Source organism: Diplotaxodon limnothrissa, linkage group LG15, assembly GCF_057381915.1.
Source record: "Diplotaxodon limnothrissa isolate DT_005_m linkage group LG15, D_limnothrissa_male_GT1.1, whole genome shotgun sequence".
In the NCBI taxonomy this organism is placed as follows: Eukaryota; Metazoa; Chordata; class Actinopteri; order Cichliformes; family Cichlidae; genus Diplotaxodon; species Diplotaxodon limnothrissa.
Genome location: NC_140610.1, coordinates 8,022,722 through 8,041,941, shown reverse-complemented (window position 1 = coordinate 8,041,941; position 19,220 = coordinate 8,022,722). Strand labels below are relative to the sequence as shown.

Sequence of the window (19,220 nt, the reverse complement as noted above, 5' to 3'; positions counted from 1 at the left end):
ACTATGGCCAGTACTCCGACGACATAATCATCAAATCATTTTAGCAACCCCGATAATCTTTCATCCATCTGCACAAAACATATCATATATATCATCATATATATATATATATCTTGTTAAAACCCAATGTATTTTTTAAAATCTGAGTAAATGACATGTAAACAAGTAAATGTCATGTCAATGACTACTTTCTCGCCTGTTATTGTGGGACAAATGCCATTTGTAGTTCGAAATTAACCAGCAGGGGGCGAAAAGGGCCAAAGGATCCAGTTTTTTTAAGCTCCTAACTGTAAATATTCAGGTATTATATATGGAAGCCTTTTTCCGCCTCTGAAAAAAAGAAAAGAATAAAACAAATGCAGTTTGAAAGTCAATATTTTGGGTTTGCGTTTGTATCTCGAAATTTGGACATTCTGACATAGGTAACTCAAAATTGAGAGACAATAATGTGGCATTTCAACTTAGCTCTGCATGGCAATTGTATTTATGTATCTATTTTTATTTTTTTACTTTTTGCTAAGGTGAAAACAAGCTTCCGTAATCATGAAAGAATTGCATGTCTCAATATAGACCCGATATTTCAAATTCCAATTCAAAGGTGCTTTATTAGCATGAAAGTCTCTAACACAATATTGCCAAAAAAGTCAAAGTACAATTTAACAAAATGATCACAATTTATTTAATGAAAATGTATTTAACGAGATCTTCCCCTTTTCATAACCGGTGTTTATTGTCAGTCATTGTGACCTGTTCCTTTTTTTCCCCCTTTTTTGAATTTCAGCAGCTATGCCAATAGTTTTCATATTGCTTTTAGTTTAAAATAATAATTTCACTTGGACTTGCACTTAAATGTTGAGCACTGTGGGCTCACATAAAATATTGTAGTTTGAGCCCACTCCACGTGTACTTATTACTACTCAAAATAGCCATCTTTGTATTGAAATGGCCAACAACACCTAACTTAAATTATTCTAATTATTCTATTGTCTCCTCATGTTGATATCAAAGGTAGCCTCCTCCCAGAAGGTCTGACTCCAAACATTCTTTCATGACCTTTCAGAAATCACTGAAGACAAATAAAATACAATCCTGTTTCCAAAAAGTTGGAATGCTTTGTAAACTATAGCCATAGAAAAAGTAATGGTTGAATTGATTGGTACAGAATTGAAATTATTGATCTGATAGTACAAAGAAAATGAAGAAACACAAGTATTGCCTTTTTTAATGCATGCTCACTTTGAATTTGATAACAGTGAAATAAATCTGCTTATGACTCGTCACACTAGAGGTCAGTAATGTCATGGAGTCTCGGTATGAGGGTGTAAAAAGAGGAGAGGCTGCTTCAATGCACATAGGATGGGACCTTGGCAAAGGCACCACAAATACTTAATGATATGCACAGGTAATGGGAGCAGCGCACCTTGATTAATTCAGCAGGACTATGTTAAACCACACATTGACACAGAACTATTTAGCAATTGAAATGAAGCAAGTATGGAGAAGCTCTTTTTTCATTATACACAACAAATTTTAAGAGTGAAGGCGTCCCCGTCTCAGCATGATTCAAATTCAGAATGAGTACATGTATAATTTCGAAGTCACATTTCTATTATTCATTTATTTTGAAATTTTAATTATTTTCATTCCTTGTGTTCCATTTATTCTAGTATTTTATTTACAGTGTGCCAACTCTCTTGGAAACAGAGACCTTCACGAATGCTTTGCCACATTGGTGACTTCGGGGTCGAGTTGTGCCGAGCTGTTTAAGGATGGGAGAGTAGCAGAGTGGATTTCTAAGCATCTCACAGGTTCCTAAGTTTCCTGCCCCACCAAACGGCGATGGACCATTCTTATTGTTTTTTTTTTCAAAACCCTGAATGCTTTATTGAAAATATGCATACATAACACTTTCCCTACACAACAATACAAAACAGTACAATCACTTTTGTAAATAACACATTGAACGTAAATCCACACATTTCCCCTTCCCGCCCAAACCCAAGGAACTTAGAGATGCTACTGTAAGCCCTTAGTATCCCCCACCCACCACCTCTACCTCTGAGAAATAAGACAGTTAAATCAGAAACAAGTCCCTTGGTAAACCCAAGACAAAAGAACAGAGCAGACACCAGGTTGCATACAGACATAGCATTTGCCACCAGCAGGTGAACGATGGGTTTTACTGGAACTCTTATTCGGGGTCTTGGTGTGTACCATTTGTCTCAAGTCTTCTGAAATGATGCGGGGCGTGGAAGAGGAGTCCATTCTATGGTCTAGGAGTCAAGATAGAGGTTTTCAATGTGTGAATATCAGATCAACACATACACAAGTGCCTCAAGTAAATTTGGCTTTGATGTGGGGTCAGAGAAGTAGCCACTGCCAATCTACAACGGCACGCCGAGAGGGATGATCGGTCGCGTACACAGACATGCGATAAAACAAGATTTTCACATGAAGGAAACTCTTTAAAGGCGAGGGGTGGATAGATCAAACCTGATTTGATTGTAGGTAACACACTTCCTACGACTCTTCTCACTCCTAGGTGCATGAGTGTTACTGTGCATATTATTTTATTTTTTGTGATAGTGGTAGAAAATATGCAACTGAATACAGATGAACAAAATATATTTAAAACATAAAAGAGTTAAAAAGGGTTATAAAGATTACAACAAAAACAAAAAGGACTCCAAATGTCTGGTTATACTTTAATATGATCATACAGAGAAAGAGATCAACCAAAAAATGATATATGAACAACAAAAAAAAAAGGAAAAAAAAAAAAGTAACAAAAAAGTCCAATAAAAACAGACAGAAAAGCACTGTTTTGAAACATTTCACTGTATATCAGTCTGTAGCAAATAGTCATTACATACCCTCGAAAAGGGAGGAAGAAAGCTTTGAATGGTGCACTGACCACTGAAAAACTTGGCTGGAGAGTGAAGTGGGGTGCAGGGGTTAATGCTGAATTCTCTCTAAGCTCGACAGCGGTACCCTCGAGAAGAGGCTGCTACGCCTTTTGAGAGTGAGGGTGAGCTTTCAAAAAGTCAAAGACAAGCCACTGCTTTTTAGATGCATAGAGGCATAGTAAGGGCTTGCTTCCTGTAAGCAATCTCCTATGTAGGTTACGTCTTCACCAATGTAACATTTTACGTTTTAGGCTGGGAACTTCATGGATTTATGCCATTGCTGTATGTGCAAGAGAGCAGAAAAGACTACTCAAAGTGCAGTTTGGGGGAGGGGGGGGTGCTGCCGTACATAGTGAAGGTTTGTGTGCAACTGTATAAACAGGAAGGCAGTCTGTGTGCGTTCCTAGGATTGCAACAACACTCCCTAACTGTGCGCTCGAAGCGTGGATCTGGGTACTGGTGCCTCTCCTCTCTGGGGCTGTCCTACTACACGTCCATTAATTACAATCATTAACTTCTCATAAGAAATTACTCTTTGCTAATAACAACACTTTACAGCTTTTTGGAAACATGTCTCGCTCGAATTGCTCTTTTGAAATTTCCTTTTCCTCCCCAAACCCACAAAAAGCAGATGTCACTGGTTCAGTGTCGCTTAAATGCCACGTGGTAGGGAGAAAAATAAAAGAGAAAAAAAATCTGAATGTAAAAATTAAAGCCCCAGATTAAAAAAAACAAAACAAACAAAATGACTTTCTTTTACAAAATGGCTCTCAAGTATTCTTTGTTCCACAGATAGAGGTCCCTATGGGGCTTTGGATAACTCAGAACTGGTTTTAAAATCCTCTTTACAATTTTAACATGGGATTAGGAGAATTGGAGAGAGGGTGGGGGTGGGGGATTATCTGCTGGTGCGAATTGAACACACATGCATGCATGCGCGCACGCACACACACACACACACACACACACACACACACACACACACACACACACACACGCCAATTAAATCTGCACTCAGTAACGTCAGCTCTCATACTAATGTGTGCATGCATAATCGCTCATTCACTCTCACACTCACAGAGGAGGAACAGCAGTCACTGATGTGCATTAAAAGTTGCACTTTTCACATCTGAAAGCATGTCTCTTGAGAAAGGTCAAAGTGTATGTCTTGATAGTGGAAACGCCACCTTATCAACAACGAAAGACTCACCCCTCCCTTCTCCCAGATGATATGTGAACTGTGAGTTCCTCTGTCCTCCTCTTAGGCAGATGTAATGGAGTTGTGCGGTAGCTAGCTCGACAGACTGTGTGTGTGTGTGTGTGTGTGTGTGTGTGTGTGTGTGTGTGGGGGGGGGGTACTGTCAGTTGGAAACAGAACAGCAACTGTCCTTTAGCAGTTAAATTAAGGAATAAAAAGATTTTATTTTCCTAATGTTGAGAAACAAAAAGTGGAATCTTCACACTAAAGCTTTCCAAGGGCACTACTTGCTAAGATTCACCTCTTAAATGAGAATAAACCCTATGACTATCATAAAAAAATCCAACATTTAGCATAGCCTTTTTTTTTGTCTGTGTTTCAGCTGGTCAGTCAATGTTTCCACTGTGGACTTTCAGCCTTTGTCCAAAAGATTGAATGTTAATATAGCAAGAAAGAGGGGGAGAGGAAAACATACATACAGAATAGTTGCTATATCCCACCTCTATGCACCATCCTCCCCCAGCAAGACCCCACCCCAAGTCCATGGAGACATTATACAGGTAACGTGAGAGACAGACAGGCACACAGATGTAGTCCAGTGAGCAGACGGCTGATCTGCGGTGTCTGTCTGGAGGCATCACAGGGACTTGATGTGCTCCAAGCTCCAGGTGGAGGTGGGTTTCCTGGGAAACTTGTGAGGACCTGGCATGGCTGGTGACCACGCAAGGACATGGAGGAAGAAGGGTTTGCTTGGAAGAGGAGAACAGCCATTACAGCTCTCCAGGGAGTATCCCGCTGGGCGCCGACTCATTTATCAGGCCTTTAGGTCAGAATTGGATTTCGGATGAAGACGAGTTTTCGGTCAGTCTTCACACTCGCTATTTTTTTCTAGGCCAGTGAGGAGACAATTTTCTTCCGTATGTTTTCTCTTTTTTTGTTGGTTATTCTTCTCTTGCAATATGTGGATGCTGGGTTTTCTTCGCCCATGAATATTGTGTTTTACTGTGGGATGTTGTTTGTTGTTAGAGACACGGTTTCTGCTCTATTAGTGACCATCAACTGTCCATGTGACTGCAGTTTTCTGAGAAGGAAATAAACATTTAGTAGATCAAAATGGTGATTTGAGGAGAATTTTAGCATAAATCAACATGAACAAAAACAAAAATAAAATAAAATCATGTTATAACCAACAGTTATAACTACCGTTGAGCCCATCTGCCTCTTGTGATTCGAGGAAGGGTGCAGGGCCCCAGATGCGTACTGTGCCGTCATCGGAGGCAGAAGCCATGAGGCTTGGGATGGCCGGGTTCCAGCTCACACAGTTAACGGTGCGCGTGTGGCCTGTGAGCTCAGCGATAGGAAGTTCACCACGCCGATGCCAGATGTATACTTTGTGGTCTGTGGCAACAGATAAAGAAAGCAATAAAACAGGTGGAAGAAAACAGGGTTCGAATTGTAGGGGAATTAATGTAAAAGACAACACCGATCGGAATTTAGAAAGTTTAAAGAAACTGAATGAAAGGAAGAAACATTTCACCATATTTCACAAGGAAATATGGGGAAAGGGTGCAGAGGAATGAAATACAGCAAAGGATCTGGGCTGGCTGGGAATTGGCTGCTAAGGGCTTTAACCATCCTAATTAAGGCATTTAAGTTACTTTTCACAAATTAGTCACTACTATAATGGTGATCAGAAGTCATGCAGAGCTACACGCAGAAAGGACACTGGACCAGAAAACATTACACTGAAAGAAGACTCATACAAACATAGTGAAAACGTGGCCATTTATTCCCACAGCACTCTGACTGTACCTTCGCTGCCACTGGCAATGAAGTCTTCGTTGTGTCCTCCAAAGCAGGAGTGGATTGTGTAGAAGCCCTGGGTAACACCTTGGTACTTCCTTACCAGCACCCGGTCCTGAAGGTCCCACAGGTGCACTCCCTACAAAAAGGTGTAGACCAACATACTGTAACTACTGAAGGATACTTTACACAGTTTAGCAAAACAAAGCAGCCATGCATTTTAGCAGGACTGATGCTGTAAAGAGCCTGAATTGATCAGTAGCTTACCTGAGTTGCTACATTTAACAAAGCTAATCTTCCGTTCTTTGAAACAGTAAAAGACATGATAGGGTGGTCCTCCTGAACTCTGTAAAGGACATGTGAACAAGACAGCCTGTCAGGCACTGTGATGTGTGATGTAACTGATAAGTATAACGTGATATTTTAGAGCAAATACTACAGACAGCTGTAGAGTTCCTAAAATTCGGGAAGAGTTTGTTGTGGTATTCATCCGTTTTAAAGTGAAACCATAGCTATAAAAGGAGCACTGCTCGGCATCAGAAGAGATCAACTCCAGCAACTACCATGATTAGCGATTCATTACACCTGGATTAGCCCCTTGAGAAAAATGGCACATGTCAACAATATTTCATGTAGGTATACAACAGTGCAGGGGTGAGGAGCGCTGACACATACATGTTTCTGTCCGTAAGGTCCTCAAAGTTGTATCCCCGGATACGCTGGTGGGTGTCTGAGGCCAGCACTATCCTGCCATCGTTCAGGCACCACAGGCACTGCACTCTCACACCCTCCCAGGAGTCTAACAAGTTGCCATCCAGGTCCTGAAATACACACATCAGAGAAGAGAAACACTGAAACAGCATAGTATGGCAATCATACTAAACTCTTACTCCCATTGGACGCTTACGAGGGGAAGCACTTGTTTCTCTGTTGTGAAGTGGTTTAAGTGGTTTCTGTCATATTTCAGGCCTGCTTCCAGGACAAAATGACCGATTGTGAAACAGAAGTTAGTGGGGATGATCAGCTTACGAGGGGAAACCTTTGGGAAAAATCCCAAACTTATTCCAATGGTCAAACCACATCTTTATTCATATATATCAAGGTGTCAAAACTCTTCATTAAAAGGTACAGGGAACCACCCTGGGAGGGGAAAGACCTGCTTAGTCACAAAGCACACACAGATAGCTGTAGATCAACTGTGAAAAACATATTTTTATGGGCTCTTTCAGTAAGTTGGATAGAAAATCACAATACTGAAAGAGCCTATGATTGTTTGAAAACCTGATTAAGGTTATCCCAGCATTTCAATAGACGTTTAACAGCTGCTAACACAACCAAATCTCTTTTCCTTTTCTCTCTTCCCCAGCACGCCATTATGAAAACATGCCAGGAATTCAGCACTGATTAACAGAAGCAATGATAACAAGATAAGATATGCTTTATTTAGCACCAAACGTGGAAAAATTGTTACAGCAGTTAAAACTTAAGTTAAATTCAACAAAAATTCAACAAAAATATAACAAAATAGCTGAGATGACTAATTAATTATTTTTAAGAAAAAAAAAAAAAGGTGAAAAATTTGACGAAAGCACACAAACTAAAAACAACTGTGCATTAGACATAGAGAGAGAATAAAAAAATAATTAACTTACACACTGATAAAACTGTCCCCTTTGTCCTCCAGTGACAAAGCGCTTGCCATCAGGGTTCCAGGCCACGCTGGTCAGACTATCTTCATGGGACTGGGACATTTTGGTCCGCAGCTCCCCCGTCTGGTGAAGAGGGGGGATTGACAGACCGAGTGCAAATCAAGAGGAGAGAAAATGGGGGAAGGGAGACAGCGAGAAGAAATATAAAGCAAGAGTGGGGGAGGGTTGAGTAACGGGAAAGGAAACAGAAGGGGATCCGTGAAGCGGAGAGGTCACTGAGTACACACAGCACACTACAGAGTATCTAAGGCAGGTTATCCAGCACACGTTTCCTCATTTTGAAAAAGAAAGATTTTGAGATTCACCAATGTATGCTTTTCTACACAACTGTACTATTATGTTCTCTGCTGTTTGAAGAGGTAATATAGCATTAAAGTTAACAAGTGAAGCCACCGTGCATCAACCTTACCTGAACATTCCAGAGCCAGAGCTCGGAGCAGTCATCCGGTCCGCAGGCGATCAGGTAGGTGTCATCGGGACTCCAGGCTAAGTAGGAGACGCCGTATGCATGACCCTCCAGGGTTCGCAGCAGCTTCAGCTGGTGGGTCTCCTACACAGATAGTAAGAGGACAAAGAAAAACCCTGAGACACAATATGGACTGGGCCCTTATTTGTGGAAATTAAAAAAAACAACAAGAAAAAAAACAAATTGTCAAGAGATTTTAAAGTCTGAAATTAAAATACTAATAAAAAAAACCCCAAAACTTACTGGGTCCACTTGCCAAATTATGACAGTAGTGTCTTTGGAGCCAGTGGCTAGCTTGGTGCCATCATTTGAGAATTTGCAGAACCACACCTCATTACAATGCTCAGTCAGAATCTGTTGAGTGTAACATGGGAACTGCTTCCTGTAACACACACACACAAGATGAAAAAGTTAAAATCTTAATTCAGTCATCCATTTAACCCAGGTCCAGGTGGCCGGGGCAGCCGTCTAAGCCTTAATCACCTCGGTTGTCTCCTTTCACTGCACAGAGGCAGCAGCTCTACTTTGAGCCCCTCATGCAAAGCAGAGCTCCCACCAGCTCTACAGCCCACCTAAAAGAAAAACACTTGGCATGTTGCCCATCACTTTGTAGCTAACAGTTGGTATCGCTAATCCTTACACTTGTAAGGACACCTTTTGAAAGAATCTTGGTTCTGTTCCTTGTATTCTTAATCCTTTAGTTGCTACCCACAGCTGGTGCCCACTGGTGAGGGTAAGATCTACCAGAAAGTCATCAACTTTGGGCTAAGCCCTCTCTTCACCACACAAAGCAGTCACAGTGCCCAGATCACTACAGTTTCTGATTGATCTTTCTATCCATTCCACCCTTGCCCCACTCATGAAGAAGCCTGCAAAGTTCTTGAACTCTTCTACTAAATGGAGCGAGTCCCCTAAAGGATTTGGTCATATGCATTTTCCCAGGTCCATAATATGCATGTAGATTTATGGGGAAAACTCCAACACACCCTGTACTATTCCCTGAGATCGACAGTTGGCCCAGTTTCCATATTCCTCTTTCCGAACTGGAGTTTGAACTAATGCTTAGACTCTCCTCGCCAGCACCACTGCACTGAACTGTGATCCTCTGAAGATGTAACACACCCACTGCTCGCCCTTTATAAAGAGGTCAATCCTCAGTCTGCCAATCCAAAGGCACCATTGGTGACTTTTGTGCATTGTTCCAAGGGTGTGTGAACAAAGACAGAGCAACCAGAGCCTTAAAGAACTTGAATTTCATCTTCCCTTCATTGTGTCAGTTAAAGCAATCGATTTTAGATTAGCCACAGCAGTAAAACCACTGACCGGTTGTGAACAACAGTGATTATCTGCTGGAAAATCCTGGATTTATCCTGGATATTGCTTTGACATGTACCATCTACTTAAACATTGGTGCACACTAAACACCCCACTCCCCCAACCTATCAACTTCACCCTATCTCACACTACAAAAGACTTAAAGGATCCTTTGCCAGTGTCAACGTTCCAGACACCAGAGGACACCCCCAGAGGCTGCATGTCCATTCCCTGATGAGCTACAGGTGTTTGGGGCATTACAATACACAGCAAATAAATAGGAGAAAGAAAATGCGACAGGTTAAAATATACGAAGCATCAAGGTACAAAAAAAAAGAAGTAGTGGAGACATAGTAGTGGAGTATGTCATTAAAGAGAAAAATCAGCTGACTTCCACTCCAAAAACAACATTTAGAATCACAAGGAGCTCCAACATTTTGGTTTTATAACAACAAGAGTTAAATATTACAGTTTTATAATTTAGCAAAGTCTGGCGTCTCGGAGACAGTGCAACATGCTAGCTTTGCAGTACCAACCTGCTGCAGACGTGATCAAGGAGGAGAGAGACCGAGTCCAGGTTATTGTCCAGCTTGGTGTTATGATAAAGGCAGCGGTCCCTCTGCAGCTCCACTGCTTGCCGGAGCAGGGTGTGCAGTCGACGAGGGGGCAGCATCACAGAAGGAGGCAGGTATGCTACAAATAGAGAGGAAAAAACGGATCATAGAGATTCACAGCTGTACATGGAATATGCCCACACACACACACACACACACACAAAAATAAGACAACATCTGTTAGCTGTACAGGGTCAGTTATGGAAATGCCTCCTCACTTTGTAGTTTATCCAGCAGCCTGCAGCGTGAAGCCGTGCCCTTGCCCTCCCACTCTGCCTTGGCCCTAAGATCCTCAGCATGGCTACACATTAGGTACCTGAAACAACATACAAGAACGCAGTTTAAGCAAAAAACACACTGAGAGGACATCATAACATCCATGAAGGATTATTACCACTTTAAAAAGACATCTTATCACCAGGAAGTAAACAGGAGCTTAAACTAGTGATACGAATGGCCGTAAACTACAACCACTGACAATTAAATACAGATTTTAACTTAGACTAAATTTAGCAAACTTTCTGATGTGGTAAATAAAGCATCCTGAAGGGTCTAAGATGAACTTGTTACATTCAGGTATTTGATTTTTTTTTTTTTTAAAAAAGAGCTGACTAACATTTGCAGATCAAGCAAAAAGATCCATGATTGTTTTATTACTGGAGATAAAACAGTAAGCGTGACAAGAACTGCACTGTGAAAATTACTACTAAAATCATTTACCATATAGACGTTTTACAGTGAATTCAACAGCTTAAGCTTCATTAATTATCATAATGTAAGACAATTTAATATTCCCTTAATTATTAGCAAACAATATTTATACAGGTGCAGATTTTGGTACAAGTAAATCACCAAACAGGCGTACCATTAGCATCTACAGGACTCTCCAATAGCTATATGGGTGGTTAGTAGGTGTGTATTTGTGCAGACAGGGTGAACATCCTGATGATGGCTATAAGCCAGAGGTAACATTAAACAGTACCCGCTGAGTACGTGGATGCGATCTGTGTTGTACTTGAGCGGCGTCAGCTCTCCCCGGAGGACCTGCAAAGCCTCCAAGACTTTTCCGTCCTCCAGGTACTCAAGGTACTTCTGCTGCAGCAGCAGGAACTTCATACGCTGAGTAGAAAGAAGAGAAGCACAGGTATAAAGAAGGTAATCTATAAACACAAAAACATACAGGAGGAAGAAATAAATAGTAAAGAACAGCAGCAACAGTACTCAATTCCAAACGTTCAATGCACCAAGTCTCCCATAGCTGCAAATATCAAAACAAATAAGGCTGGCGCCAGCTAACAAAGCCTTCATTCTAATTTTGGGAAAAGGTTCAAACATCAAACATTAAAGAGAATATATAATTGCATGATAGGATGCATCAATAAATGCAATACCCAGCAAGCAAAGATTTCTCAGGAAGAAAACATGACTGCCAGAGCCAGAAACCCCATCCAGTTTTTATAACTGAAAATAAGTTAGATTAAAAATATGAAACTATCTATAATAATAAATGAATAAAGACTCGCACAGAGGTGTTCCAAACTACAATAATATGTGTTCTGTGTTGCAAAGTACTTTTTAGGAATCTCATGTAGCTAAAGCCACATTATCACCCAAGAGCAGATGTCCCCATCCCATAGTAACATTCTTATCATAATATACAGATGAAAAAAAACAAACTCATTTAGATATTAACATATACTGAAAATATCAGAAAAATACGCCAACAAAAATAAGATGTTTCCAGACCTTGTCCAACAATGGCATAAATTCTTATTAGCTCTTTATAACATTTTACAATCAAAGTCAAAAATAAGTGGCACCGATATATGCATCTGCACAGTGAAAATATGGAATACTAATAAATTAAATAAAAGAAACGGCTCAACAACAGATCTCTGTTCAAACCTTTTGGACTCAGATTGTAACATTTAACACTTATATGCTTCCCTCCATAACAGAAATGCATCTGCGTGACTACACCTTCAAAGAGGAAGCAATACTCATACACCTTGAAATACTTGGCAACATACATCATACTGGATTTCTAGCTGAGGAATAAAAAAGGCCTTTTGTGTGCTTCACCCTATCAAGCAATTATGCATTCTTTTTACTGAGTGACGTTTAAAGCTCACCTGGTTATCATTTATTGTTGTTTTGAATTACGTGGATAATGCCTTCAAGCTGAAACATGTTTCTTTTTTGTACCACAACAATGAAAACCATTTATCAGAGTGTACTGGCATTCTGTTTGTAAGGAGAAAATAAAAGAATGACAAATAAGCTTAAACTACTGCTTTGACACTGACAGGGAGTGATTTTAACCATATATATCAAGACAGCTAGTTTGCATACCTTTATCATAAAAAAGGATAAAGTACCACATTTTAAGGAAGCAAAAAAAACTAAACATTCCCATTTAGGATATATGACACTGATACAATAAAACTCAAATTAGTGGTAGAATATAATTTTAAAAAAATCAATTTGTCATTATTAGAATATATTTACAAATATGCAGAGCACATATGGTAATATTAACATCACCATTTCTTTTATAGTGTTTACACATTGCTGCAGTTTAGCGATGTCATTTGCAGTGTTAAGCGCCTCCATCCTATCTCAGGTATGCAAGTACAGCAAGCACACTCACATCGACTACACAAAATCCACCCACATAACTCTGTAAATAAAGAGGGCAGAAACACACATCTCAGAGTTCTCCCCCTTAGGTCCGTGACACGAGCAAACTGTGCTCCAGAACTGTTGTGAATGTCATGTTGACTATGACAATGCTAATCTCAACTCAAGAACTAAAATGGCGTTATGAAGGGGGAAAAAAAACAAAACAAAACAAAAAACATTAAAAAGCTACATCCATTTTCACAATAACTCAGCAGGGAATGGCTGTTAGAAACCTTATGACACAGAGCAGCAGCCACTTGACTCTGAAGTATTTTTGGAGCTCATCTTGTTGCTAATTAGCATGCTAGCTAGGGATAATTAGTCTGAGCTGAGCCTCATTACCAAACTGATACTGTAAAGTATTTACTCTCATACTAATCTTCACAGGAATAAATGTTTGTGGATCAGTGGTATTCAATATTAAAGGCCCTGATAGATGTACTGTGTACTGCAGAAATACACAACTGCAGTCTTTTCTGTTAAATACTGTAGCTGACATGGATATGTTCTCAATGTGCTGTTAAATGTATACATATTTAATTCTTTTAAACCATGTTCTGTAATGGAAATTCTTGATCTCTCATATCTGCTCCCAGTATTGACTGACCTGGCAAAAACAAAGCTGTAGTAGCAAGAATCAAACCAAAACATAGCTTTTAAATCTATTAATAGTAATAATAATAATAATAATGGATTGCATTTATATAGCGCTTTTCGGGGCCCTCAAAGCGCTGTACAATTCCACTATTCATTCACTCTCACATTCACACACTGGTGGATTATTAGTTATAATCAATGTAAAGACACTATGTAAAAAAAAAACCCAACAGCATTGCAATGTGGAGTCACACTCTGCTCAAAAACAGTATCCAGTACACTACTCTAAATCTAAATGTGGATTCGCTCCTTCTTGTGGCGCTGTCCACAACAGGAATCTGCTCTAAAAAAAAAAAAGAAAAAAAAAAGGAATCTGCTCTATAACTGTGTCATTCTGGAAAGTCCAGCTGTGCCTGCTAACTGACTGACTGTCATTCAGTCCAGTTCAGGTTTGGGCAAAGGGAGCTTACCACAATAGCATTGGGAGAATGCATCAATGCTCTCAGTTCGTTGAGATCATTCTCAGCCTGCACCGAAACAAAAGGAGGGTGACAGAGGGGAGAGAAAGAGGGAGAAATCGTTAGCTCAGCACTTTCCATGCATGCACAAGAAAAAAAAACAACCCAAAAACTAATTATATAAACAGTGATACAGATTTTATGGTCACCTAATCTATAAGGCTTTGACAATGCAACTGTGCAGTGATCAAAATGTAAAGGTCAAATCTCAAACTACCAGCTACTTTTACCGTTTTGTAGATAACTTTATGGGATCAAAACAAATTGCTTGTGTATTAGTCTAATTTTGACCACAGGTGCTCTAAACCAATGTAGGTTCGTTACACCAGGAGATTCATTTCTACCGGCATTAACACTTTTATGGGTCTGCTGTAAAGTGCTGGATCAAGCGCTAATAAAATAAACTGGCAATTTAAAAGCCAATTACATAAAGACGCCTTAATAAGCATTTTACGTCACCTTTAAATTTCTGTTCATTCTACTCAGCCACAGAGGGTTGTCCTGCGGGCTTCAACATTAAAAATTAAACAAGTTCATGCTGCTGGGTTTGCATAACTGTGCCCCGTACAGACTGCTGTTTGAACTCACCTATGTTACCACCTGCTGCTTTCATAAACTTAGCTTTGGTTGATAATTAATATGAGACGAGACTGATCTGAAAAGATACTGTATGTATTCTAGCTCTGCGTTTTGAAGTGAAATTTCACTGTCACATATTCCATGTTGCCCAGAATATTTCCTATTATGTAGTCACTGTAAACAAATACTAACCTTGTCCCACTCTCCTTCCATGACATGGTTGCGGAACTTGGTAGCTGAGGAGTGTTCCAGTCTGCAGCCTGATTCCTGCATCAGCAGGTCCACCGTCTGACTGCAGAGACACAGGAGGAGAGTGGAGGAGAGGAAGTTATCCAGATATATAATGATGAGACATGTGAAAAGGAGAAAAAAATAAAATCAAGGGCAAATGTGGTTTTCCAGCTATTAACAGTCATACCTGAAAATGTGAGCTCAGTCAGCTGACAAGTTAGCCCATCATTATGTTAAGTGACATTTTTTAGGTAGGTTATAGACCTTTTTCCCCACTAGTCATTTATGTCATTATGCCAATACTTTATGGTGATGGCAAATAGTGTACTGGGTGACAAGACGATATTAATGTTTGTGGCCGACAGTAGGGAGAATATAATTTAATGGCTAACAATAACTGGGAGAAGCCGGTTGTGGGGCAGTTGTGTCACCCCAGCATTATTTGTGGACACCAACATGAATCAAGCTTCCACTGCGGTTGACATCACCCCCTTCGGCTCTGTCAACAGTGAACCATAACCATCTGTGCAAACACCATCCCTCTGCTAAACACACTCCACTCCCATAAAAGCTCCTGCAGAGATGTGTGTGCAAGATAATGCAAGTGAAATGGGTATGGGGGGGTGGCTGACACCTTCAGCATGATGACATCATTCTCAGGTATCAATGGAGTGGCGCAGCAGCTCTGTGTTGAGCCCGATTTCGATTGTATTTCCCTGGCTGAAATGTAGGGGCTCTGTTTCATACCAGGCAATTTCACCCCCCCCCCCCAAAAAAAAAGAAAAGAAAAAAAAACCCTCATAGTAAACACAGCAATGTCTTTTATAATGCCTATAATGCTATACTTTCTCAGCAGAACACTAGAAATCAAGCGACCCAACCACTGGCAGTTTGAAGATCACCATACACACGTTTCTTGGGAAAAAAACAAAACAAAAAAAACAACAAACCCTCATTTCTATAATTAGATTCAAACCAACGTTTCCATGTGAAACAGCTGGCAGAAAGCGCATTCCTCAGCCGCCATGAAGCCATCCGATTCTGCTCAGTTCGGGAACAAATGTCGCCCACAGTATTGACTGCTGACTTTAAATAAATACACGCTCCAATACATGCACGTCACTGTTTGTGACTGGCTGATGACACATTGCTCGGACACAGCAACAAAGACGGAAAAAATGAAGGCAGGAGAGAAGTTCTAACATTCGTGAGATAGCTGTGTAAAATGGTGCCTGATTTGATGAAATAAATAGTTCCAAGGACCCATCAAGAAATGCAAAGAGTGCACTAGGAATACTAAAATAACCAGGTCATATTTCATAACCCATACCCGTTATTACAGTGTCTTTCAGCATTACAAGACTTCTCCATGTACCTCTCTAAAAAGAAACCCCAAATGAAAAAAAAAAAACGTGCTGCATTTGCAGACGAGCTACAAAAAGAAGAAAGCCACCAGAGTAAAAAGCCGACGTTGAAAACCCCGTGCACTAACCTAACATTTTTCTCCGCAATTGCTTTTTGCGCAATAACCTCTCAAACGTAAAACTCACGTCGTGAACTCGATCATTCTGCTTAAGTACCTAATTAGGAAAACTGAACCGTCTCCATTTTATATAGCTGAAAAACCACAACAAATCTGCGATCCTTGTTTTGTGTGAACAAACGTTACTAATGTTAGATGATGTAATGCCTTTTATTCACTGCGAAATCTATAACATTTATTAATAGATCGTGACGTAACTGGCATTAAAAGGCTCCTACGAGTTATGGTGAACTCGTGAAACAGCTCTATGTTGAACTATGTTTTATCTTTCCGTGAACGTTTAATATCAAGACACAACACCTTAGCGCAGGCTACCGATGCTAGCTGTTATTGTGCAAGATGGACCCCTTCTTTCTACCAACTGCCGAGCTCACAGGCTAACTACCAACCCCATCCCCCCATGTTTGTGTCTGTCAAGCGCACTAATATCGCCTTTACCAGCTGCTATTTCGCAGTTTCACATAAAATCCAAGTTATACAGATTGCACTTCTTATGTTCGATGCTAAGGTTAACTGCCTTCGCGAGTTTTTCCTCGACTGACACACTGAATAAACTTACTTCAGTCCTAGTCCGTGGAGATGTTGCCCTATTAATCGTATGACATCTTCCTCCGCCTGCGTTAGTCGTTTCTTCTTTTTCAACGAGCCGACCTCCGAACTCGAGGCCGTAGAAGCAGCCGAAGTCCCCGTGCAAGGCCCTACTGAAGATCCATTACTGGTACCGACGTTATTACCGTTATCTGTGCTGGAGAGAAGGCCATTTGAGTGAGTTCCTCCGACCGAGGAGGACTCCCCGTTTTGTGCGCTGTTTAAGCAAGAGAGCTCCGAGGATTCTTGTCCTTGTCCAGCCCCGTTTGCCTGCATACTGCTGCTGAGGTTGTTGACAACACTTCGGTTAAAGTGGATGGCAGAGGTGGCTTGAGAGTATGCACCGCGTCCTAGGACAACTCCGGAAAGGCCTGTCAAAACTGCTGAAGCCCCGGGCTCTCCTGCTCCCTCCACCGCCGAGGCTCGGTGCTTCTTCCGCGGGGGCGGCGACGCTCCGCCGGTGTCCGAGTCGGAGGAGGAGGAAGCGGAGGCCAGAGTTTCCTCACCGAGAGCGGCCGTGGTTAGAAGCCGGCGAAGCTCCGGGTGGGAAATGAAGGTTAAGCTTCCAGATCTGAGGCCTCGTTGTCAGGCTTAGAGCGTACTGTCACTGTGGAAGCTCTATCAGTTAGCCCGTTTTGTTGTTGTTTCTCTCAAAACAGCTGCAGCTCTAATGGAGTCCTGACGCCCTGACGTAACCGGAAATTCCTACACTACCAGGCTTCCGGGTAGAATTATAATCCATGGGTGGTGCATGAGAACCTAGTTAGCATAATAATGATCAAAAAACAATAACATTTCATATTAAAGTTAATTTTAGTGCTCCAGAGACTTGAAGTGTAATATATCCGGAATTTTGAATTAGCGTAATGAGTAAATCTAGTGTAGCTAGTCTACTGATCACTAGCTAACACAGTGACAAAATAAGTAAATGAAAATGTGTCCTCGATATCTTCGTATCCAAGGCCTAAAGAATGGTATAAAAGTTAACTTCATCACTAAAATACTATACACGTAATCGCGTTAAGAATAAAAATAAATTAACATAAGTGTTCCCACTAAGGTCCATCTATGAGATTTAACTTAAGCTAAGACTATGGGAGACAAAAAAAAATGTGAATCAACCGCCATGTGTTATTTGTACTGTACTAATACGCTCTTTATTAGTTTGAATAACAACATAAGCCAACTATTTTCATTTAAACCTTACAGGAAAATTAGTTGACTTCGGCTGAACAAGGGTTTATTTTCTGGTATCTTCATAAGTGATTGAATTAATGAATCACTCAGTCAGAAGACTAGTAACCAGGCCCAAATAAACATGAACTTCCAAAGTGGATCAGTGTAAACTTGTTCTTTTGACTGCTCCCTTTAGGGTTGCCACAGCAGATCATCTGCCTTCATCTCACCCTATTTCTCCTCTATCAAATCATCCCTCGACATGTCTTCCTTGGTTACATCCATGAATCTTCTCTGTGGGCTTCCTCTTTTGCTCGAGGCCTGGAAGCTCAATATTTAACACCCTTTGTACAGTATATCCACCAGCCCTCCTCTGCACATGTCCAAACCTTCTTGCCTCTTTAACTTTGTCTCCATACTATTCAACCTGAACTGTCTGATGTACCCATTTCAAATCTTGTCCTTTATGGTCAGTCCCAATGAAAATCTTAACATTAGATCAGACCAAATTAAAGAATGAAAATCAATTATATTAACCATGAGAATGTATTAACATGAGTGTATTATCAGACTAAATTAAACATGGCAGTACACTTATTTGGTACTTAAGCACTGTCTTGGACAAATGGTTTTGGCAAGCAGACCAGTTGATGTTGGATCCTGAAGTCAATCCCACAAGGCGGAATAATCAAGAAGTTTAATGCAAAAATGTTTTATTAACGCAGTATAATTGCAATGTGATTACCTTACATCATTTAAAAAAGAAACTCCAGTGCAAGATACATAAAAAAGAAAGGAAAAAGGAAAGTCATGTATTATTTATCTACTGAAAACTTGTAATTTACATACGTTTTGGCTAGGCAAACACCCGACCCTTTTTGAAACAGTGCATACCGATAAAGATGTTGTATGCCTCAGAACTCTTCCATTCGTTTATTCAACATTAATATGAACTAGCTGATACCAGAAGCTTCTTCATGATCTTGTAGATGAGCAGCTTTGACCACTCTTACATGCTCAGTTCCTTCAGTACCTTTCTTGGTACCTTTTCTGTTATGTACTGCTTATTTCAAACCTCCACACAAAAATACAGTGGGATTCGCTTCTAGGTTCTGACTAACCCTACATTTATTCTTTGTGTGCTCTTTTCTTGTTTAGGATCATTATCCTGTAAAAAAAAAAAAAGTCCACATCTGCTTCAACCTAAGCTTTCAGACACATGGCCTCACATTACCTTCATGCGCCCTTTGATGTGAATTCATATTTGGATTGTTCATTATAAGCTGTGTGCTCCCA

General features: G+C 40.5%; 1 protein-coding gene across 1 annotated transcript; it reads right to left on the bottom strand.

The window, feature by feature from the left end:
* Nucleotides 1-2,785: 2,785 nt before the first annotated feature.
* On the bottom strand, nucleotides 2,786-17,432 carry LOC146616977 (WD repeat-containing protein 26). Its single transcript, XM_085372366.1, has 14 exons — nucleotides 16,720-17,432; nucleotides 14,579-14,678; nucleotides 13,760-13,816; nucleotides 10,993-11,129; nucleotides 10,229-10,326; nucleotides 9,933-10,089; nucleotides 8,326-8,464; nucleotides 8,026-8,166; nucleotides 7,560-7,679; nucleotides 6,583-6,728; nucleotides 6,175-6,253; nucleotides 5,917-6,046; nucleotides 5,308-5,502; nucleotides 2,786-5,185 (listed from the first exon to the last, which is right to left on the bottom strand). Exons 1-14 carry the CDS (start codon nucleotides 17,022-17,024, stop codon nucleotides 5,160-5,162), a joined length of 1,830 nt encoding a protein of 609 aa, XP_085228492.1. The 5' UTR covers nucleotides 17,025-17,432; the 3' UTR covers nucleotides 2,786-5,159.
* Between the last annotated feature and the right edge of the window lie 1,788 nt (nucleotides 17,433-19,220).